Source organism: Zerene cesonia, chromosome 1 (genome assembly GCF_012273895.1).
Source record: "Zerene cesonia ecotype Mississippi chromosome 1, Zerene_cesonia_1.1, whole genome shotgun sequence".
Taxonomy (NCBI): domain Eukaryota; kingdom Metazoa; phylum Arthropoda; class Insecta; order Lepidoptera; family Pieridae; genus Zerene; species Zerene cesonia.
Genome location: NC_052102.1, coordinates 130,659 through 137,418, shown reverse-complemented (window position 1 = coordinate 137,418; position 6,760 = coordinate 130,659). Strand labels below are relative to the sequence as shown.

Sequence of the window (6,760 nt, the reverse complement as noted above, 5' to 3'; positions counted from 1 at the left end):
CCCGAGCCGCCCGCCCCCGCGCCCGCGCCCGCGCCCGCGCCCGCCGCGCGCCGCCGCAAGCGCGAGCGCGCCGCCCGCGACGAGTACGACGACGAGGAGGAGGTGGGTGCGCGCCGGGATACATCCCAAAACTTTAAAAACTTAAAAATTATAATCGAAATTAACGTTCCGTTTTACGTCGACAGAATTTTTCCAAGCACCGAAATGCAAGGGTAGTTTAATATTTTCAATCGTGTTTTGAAGAATTGGTCAAAACGATTTATTTCACTGTTATTTTTTGGTCTACTTTGGCCGTATTCCCTTTTAGGTGCGAGCTTATAATGGATATCATTATTTTAAAAAACAATAAAAAATTCTGCAATTCTGTTCCAACTACACCTAGTACAGTAGACGTTGTCGTGAATCATCGACTTTTCGTTTTCCCGTCGTCGTCCACACAGATGCCGCTCTCGCTCCGCACCAAGATCAAGCAAGAGAAGACGAGGAAGAAGGACAAGGAGGAGTCGGGCGGGGGGGCGCGGGGGCGGCGCAAGGTCGCCAAGTCGTACGTGGACGAGGACGACGGCGAGCTGGACATCCCGCTGAAGGCCATCAAGAAGGAGCTGAAGCCGGAGCAGACCGTCTCGCTCGAGCGCTTCTACTTCGGCCAGACTGCGGAGGACGAGCCCGAGGCCGTCACCATCGCGGTTGAGGTAGGGAGTCCTGCGCGCTTTTGTTTTTGATTAGATTAGAGATTAGAAATATATCGCGTTGAAGTGTGCTCAGAAGGTTATAAAAATATTTACAATTTGTTCTTTTTTTATGCATACAATGTTTTATTTTATAATTAGAAACAGTTGGACGAAATCCAATATTGAGAATTTTATTTATTATTATTATTGGCATACCGACAGTACATATATAGAATATTAATACGCAAACATTACAACAAAAAAAGTGTATTAAAGTAACTTAGAATTTAAAACTTTTTAATTTATCATTAAATATATCAATAGAAAATGATTTGGCAAAATGATCGTAGGTTGAACGTAAGCGGAATAAAGGCGAGTTGCGAGCAACGTTGGTCTTTGCAAATCGTAATAAGAAAAGATTCTGGTTAATGTTTCTGCTATTGCTATTTATTTTGTTACACAAAGTGGTTTGAGCGATTTTACATTTTTCACCATAAATTCATAAAATTATTGTTCCATTGCATAATTTAACCAACACTGTTATTTATTAAACTTAGACTCACTTTTTAGATTTGACACGCAATAGAGCGTCACGAACTTTTCCTGTACACATATAAATACATATAAAACGTTCTGCAATACTTTCTCTGGGCAGTGTCCGAAGTGCCAGCAGATGTTCCACGAGAGCCTGGCGCTGCAGACGCACCTGGCGGAGCACGTGGCGGGCGGCGCGGGGGCGGAGGGCGAGGGCGAGCTGTGCCCGTGCTGTCTGAAGCGCTTCCCTGCGCCCGAGCTGGAGCAGCACCTCGCCGCGCAGCACCCGCTCGACACCAAGTCGCCCGACCTGTTCACCTACGCCTGCCTCATCTGCGAGGTACGGCTACGGCTTTATCGCTGACGCTTTCGATTTCGATTTCGATTTAACCATGAATATATTTCGATATAACTCATTCAATGCCCCCTCGTCCAAACGAACGCACGAATCGATTCGTCTCGCTCGAGTAACGTATATAACAGAGAATAAATGAGCTATATTGATTGAGATTAAAAGGAACCGTAAGGAAGGTAGACAAAGCGTGTGGGTGTGGTGCGCAGGTGCGGTTCGCGGCGGTGCTGACGCTGGCGGCGCACATGCAGAAGGCGCACGCGCCGCGCGAGCTGCCGTACGCGTGCGGCGCGTGCGCCTTCCGCGCGTCCGCGCCGCGCGCCACGCTGCGCCACGTGCAGCGCGCGCACCGCCGCTCCGACAAGCTCTTCTGCCCGCACTGCTTCAAGGTACGCCCCCCCCCCCCCCCCCCCCCCCCCCCCCCCCCCCCCCCCCCCCCCCCCCCCCCCCCCGTCCCCGCCCCTCCACTCCACCACCGCAACCCTACATTAGATATATTGATTTCTTTTTAATCATGATTCATCCTGATTTATTTTATTTTTATGCGACGTGCAGGTGATGCCGGTGTACGCGGACGGGTGCGAGATCACCGCCAACGTGCTGCTGTTCCTGGACCACCTCCAGCAGCACCGGGACAAGCTGGAGATCCGATGCAATCGCTGCACGCTCAAATTTGTACATCTCGGTATGTCACTTGTTTTTAATTACGTAATTGTATATCATTTAATTTTTATTGGAATACTGATATATTTGTTCTCAAGTTAATTTTTATAACAAACGTCAGTTAGTTTGAATTTTGATTTATTAAAATATTACAAATGACAATCATTGGCAATCAATATTCTGTGCTGTCATTTCTTTAAGTTGACTGTTAGAAAATACGTATGAGTTGCGAGATACTATACGAAAGTTATTTAGGTTTAAATATAAAATCGATTTAGGAAGAAATGATTCTAATTTCAGGCCAGCTCAAGGAACATCAAATCCGAGACCACAACTCCATTGACGAAGTTCTGCCGCTCTGCTCTGAGGAACATCTTATCAATCAGCCTAAGGTTTTATTTCGTTATTAATAATAATTTAAATAATTTTGAAATCATCATATCTAAATAATAAATAAAAAATGTTACAAGTCCATATTGGTATGGGTTAATGTTATAAATTGCAATATTCATATATTTCTTTATTTTGGTTTTTCAAGGATCTGTTTTAGGTCCCTTGCTTAAAAGCAAGCATTACACATATTTAGAAATAAAGGTAACTATTAAAAGCAATTTGTGTCACGGTGTATTGCAGAACAAGGCGCGACCGCCGGTGAAGGACTCCACGAGCCACTCCATCAGCGAGACGTTCGAGGGCCTCACGCTGGTGCTGCCCGAGGGCCGCCTCTGCCGCGAGTGCGACACGCCGCTCGACAGCGACAAGCACTTCCTGTGAGCCTTGATGTCCTTCCAGACTCAAAAATCTAATTCTATCAATCCTTATATCATCTACTTGGACGTTGCGCGCGCATTAGCGGGACGTTATCGCATTCGCGTGAGCCGATACGTCAGAGCGAAACTCGCCTAACGCTTGGGATCGCACCGCAGGTTTTGTACATAACGGTTCCGCAACGAACTTATTAAAATATCGTGTTATAATAATCGATTCGAAAGTTTCTTCGTCTTCTGAGTAGAGAGCCGTAACAGTGGCGATGTGTTTACAGCGGCGTGACGACGTGCAGCAAGTGCCCGTACGCGTCGTCATGCTACCGCGCCATGCTGCGCCACAGCGGCTGCTGCGCCGGCGCGCACTCGCTGGAGGACGCGCCGCGCCGCGCGCACACCGCGCTGCACTGCGTGTGCGGCTACGCCACGCCCATCGGTGCGCCGCCCCCGCCCCCGCCCCCGCCCCCGCCCCCGCTCCTGCTCTGCGTGCTGCTGACTGCAGATGTCACACGTCGTCGAGTTTTTGATTCTCGGACATGCCGGTTTCCTCACGATGTTTTCCACATGGATAATTTCCACAGATAAATTGGAACTCAATTTGTTTCCTGCACGCACGCCTGGTCTCGAACCCCCGACTTAATGATTTTGAAGTCCGTAGTCCTCACCATTGAGCCACCGATGCTGCAAAAAATACACAGAATATTGAAATATCACTTTTGTTACTCTCGTCTGCAATCAGGTACGGATATGCTGACGCATCTGCTGATGACGCAGCACTCGAGCGCGTACTCGTCGGAGGAGGAAGCGCGCGCGAACATCGCCGCGCCGCCGCGCGAGGAGCCCCCGCCGCAGCCCGCACAAGCCGTACAAGTTGCGCAGGTTGCACAGGATGCACAGGCTGCGCAGCCCGCACAGCCCGCGCAGGCGGAGCCGGACGCACAGGCGCCGCCCGCGCAGCCGCAACCCGCGCAGCCCGCACCCGCTCAGCCGGCGCAGTCTGATACGGTAGGCTATAAAATATACTTATAGTCTCTGCCCGATTACACTTTGATTTACGATATTGATAAGAATTATCCTTAGTATTTTCTTATGTTTGATTTTACGCGAGTATTATATATCAGTCATCAGTCTCAGTCTCCCCGTAACCACCCTCGCTGTAAAGTGTTCGAAACGTCGGGTTAATAATATAATGAATAAATCGCGTTTAAAATCCGTTAAAAAGTTTTTAATTTCTAAAAAGAATTATTCTTTCTGTATATTCCTTGAACAATGTACGAACTGGCATGTACAAGCATTAACTTATTTACTCAACAACCTTTTCTATTCAATTAAACTTCTTCTAGATGCACTTTTGAATCGTCATGGGTTTATCATTTGCTACCGGTTTATTTCGTATCTTCTGCTTTTTATATCCACTATGATATGATTTTATAATATAATACAAAAAGCAAAAATATGAATGATTCTTGGTCAGGTTCCTGTGGACACCAGCATGTCAGCGATATCGGAGTACGCTCCTCCATCGGTGATCAACACTCAGTTGTCGCTGGATGACCTGGCTCCACCCTCACTGCTTCAGCAGGACCAGGTAAATTATCTTAAACCTTACGTCTTCTCAATAAATCTGATGCTACTAGATTTACCTTTTTAGTGCAATTATTAATGCCCTAAATTGAAGTATATTTGTCTAATGTATAGTTATTTCAAGTCCCTCTTAACTCTTGCTAAAATGTGTTGCACAATTTGGTTAAAAAAATTTTTTAATAATAGCAGTTCTCTAAACACAGTTTTGCTTAGTAATTGGAACAGATCTAGCATCTAAGATAGTGGCTTATCGTTGTTGTATCGTGAATCTACAATACAATGTATATTTGCAGCATGATCAGGAGCTACTCAAGGAGGCCTATGACAGGCCCTTGGCGACCCCGCGGCATGAGGAACAGCACTACAGCCTCGGAGACTTCGAGCCGTTGCCACAGGAGCCGCCACCACAACCAGACTTTGAACAACTATAGAAATTACATCTTTACTGCAAAAATCAATAAATATTCATATACTTGCTTAGATTCTTCTATGATGCATAACAATATTCAATGTTTAATTTTATAGGGAAAGGATAAATAAAGAAGTGAAAATGTTATATTGATTTATTCTTTTTCCTTTTTTTCTTAAAATTTAAAGTAACCTTATTGCATACTCCATAGCTATCTATACTACTGTTATCGTCATCAAGTATAATTCCATCAAAATCTAAATTGTATGTCTTCCAGATGTACTTCCAAGATATTTTTACTTTACTTCCAGTTCTTTGTTGAAATATCTCAAAATGTCTTGCAATAGATTTCTTGAGTTCAGCAACCTTTGCTGCCTGTGGAACCTATCAAAGAAAAGAAGAGTGACTTTCATTATTTTATCTCTTTTGGATAATTATACATACACATATATTAATTTATCAATGTTAAAACTTACAATAACTTTAAGCTTTGGTTCATTCTCTCTGGAAATGAAGATAGTTATACTTTGGCCACGTTCAGCTGCAGTCTGTAAAGTATTTTGTGTTCAAAAGCAACAATACACTATAAATGTATTAAATTACTCAAGAAAAATCAGTTCAACTTTTGAATGAATATTCAAAAAGTTCTAGTGCTTCAAGTCTAGAAGCGCAATAATAAATATTAATAGTATCAATGGTAACGAGTAGCAAATAGATAATACTTGCATACAAGAATTTGAATAAGTGCTTCATTCTTGTCATCTCAAAATCAATAAATAGAAGGTACCCCCCACAGTAGATCAGCTTGGAATAGATGCATGCTATTGTATTTCATTCAGTCAATAGAGGAGCCAGAAGCCCATATCCTTTTCCCCATTCGGCCTAGCTCATTTGCAGCGACCATACCGCTGCAAGTGTTCATGAGCATGGTGATCACTTACTTCTATCAGGCAAACCAAAAAATAGAATATGAATATTTTTTATGAAACACAATATCTAAAAACATAGTTATGCATTTCTGTACTTACCAATAGCAATATTTCTTCTGTTATAACGTCTAATGGTAGATCGCTCAATAACGAGTCGCAGCTCATTAACGTACAAAGGGACGATCTTGTTTCTTCCAAAAGTTCATCATGTGTCATCGTTACAGCAATATTTTCAAAAGATTCCATAATCGTCTTGTGCGCCCCGTTTTGAGTATCTTCTCTAATTGTGGAAAAACCAAAATAAAATAATTACCTAATCAGTTCACCCGCTGAGGTAACAGGCAAAAAAAAAATACAATCAAATATAAAACGCTTTTTTTACTATAAATAATGAACTCTTTACCTACAATGCAATAACTATTTCCTTCAACGCAATAACTTTTGTTCAAAGTAGGAAGTACAAAACATTGTTAATGTTAACTTTATAGTTTATTTTGTAAACATAAACCGATGTGAGATGTCACATATTATGTCTTACAGAGTTGTATTAAGCTAGGAATGAAAACATAATCGCCGAATACGTGTGATTATCTACACGAGATTACAAGAATTAAAAACACTGGCAGAACAACAGTTATTTTAAAAGCCCCCAGATAATAATTGCCAAGAGGGGAATATCAAAAACTCAATCTCATAATTTTATTTAAAATTCTTCGTTATATTCTTATCGTTTTAACATTTATCACCAATTCTAAAGAGCCGAAACTGCAAGAAATTCTTGAAAATTAGAATCATATAAAATTTTTAACTTCAAGATATATCACAATAATTATGTCAAATAATGTGGTTACATT

The 6,760-nt window shown here is 42.8% G+C and overlaps 2 protein-coding genes across 3 annotated transcripts in view; one reads left to right on the top strand and one right to left on the bottom strand.

Annotated features, from left to right (window-relative positions):
• The window catches only part of LOC119828499 (tyrosine-protein phosphatase non-receptor type 23-like), a 14,047-nt gene extending 8,925 nt beyond the window's left edge, over window positions 1-5,122 (top strand). The window contains exons 16-26 of the mRNA XM_038350705.1: window positions 7-102; window positions 441-692; window positions 1,327-1,545; window positions 1,767-1,946; window positions 2,113-2,242; window positions 2,521-2,612; window positions 2,854-2,990; window positions 3,263-3,420; window positions 3,724-3,989; window positions 4,459-4,572; window positions 4,862-5,122. Of these exons, the coding sequence (XP_038206633.1) occupies window positions 7-102; window positions 441-692; window positions 1,327-1,545; window positions 1,767-1,946; window positions 2,113-2,242; window positions 2,521-2,612; window positions 2,854-2,990; window positions 3,263-3,420; window positions 3,724-3,989; window positions 4,459-4,572; window positions 4,862-4,999 (1,782 nt within the window). The 3' untranslated portion in view covers window positions 5,000-5,122. The remainder of the gene's footprint in view (window positions 1-6; window positions 103-440; window positions 693-1,326; window positions 1,546-1,766; window positions 1,947-2,112; window positions 2,243-2,520; window positions 2,613-2,853; window positions 2,991-3,262; window positions 3,421-3,723; window positions 3,990-4,458; window positions 4,573-4,861) is intronic.
• Window positions 5,119-6,646, bottom strand: LOC119830169 (U11/U12 small nuclear ribonucleoprotein 25 kDa protein-like). 2 transcript variants are annotated; one of them, XM_038353079.1, is made up of 4 exons: window positions 6,310-6,646; window positions 6,006-6,186; window positions 5,454-5,525; window positions 5,119-5,361 (listed from the first exon to the last, which is right to left on the bottom strand). In XM_038353079.1, exons 2-4 carry the CDS (start codon window positions 6,150-6,152, stop codon window positions 5,122-5,124), a joined length of 459 nt encoding a protein of 152 aa, XP_038209007.1. In that variant the 5' UTR covers window positions 6,153-6,186; window positions 6,310-6,646; the 3' UTR covers window positions 5,119-5,121. The 2 variants fall into 2 exon arrangements, with proteins under 2 accessions (XP_038209007.1, XP_038209016.1); XM_038353088.1 differs by having other exon boundaries at window positions 6,314-6,646.
• Between the last annotated feature and the right edge of the window lie 114 nt (window positions 6,647-6,760).

Bases quoted from the DNA above. Each gene is read 5' to 3' on its own strand.
- LOC119830169 (XM_038353079.1), bottom strand. From the start codon at position 6,152: ATGGAATCTTTTGAAAATATTGCTGTAACGATGACACATGATGAACTT. The intron at 5,526-6,005 runs GTAAGTACAGAA...AATACTTTACAG, and splicing joins CAGAAGAAATATTGCTATTG to ACTGCAGCTGAACGTGGCCA. The intron at 5,362-5,453 runs GTAAGTTTTAAC...TTTCTTTGATAG, and splicing joins AACCAAAGCTTAAAGTTATT to GTTCCACAGGCAGCAAAGGT.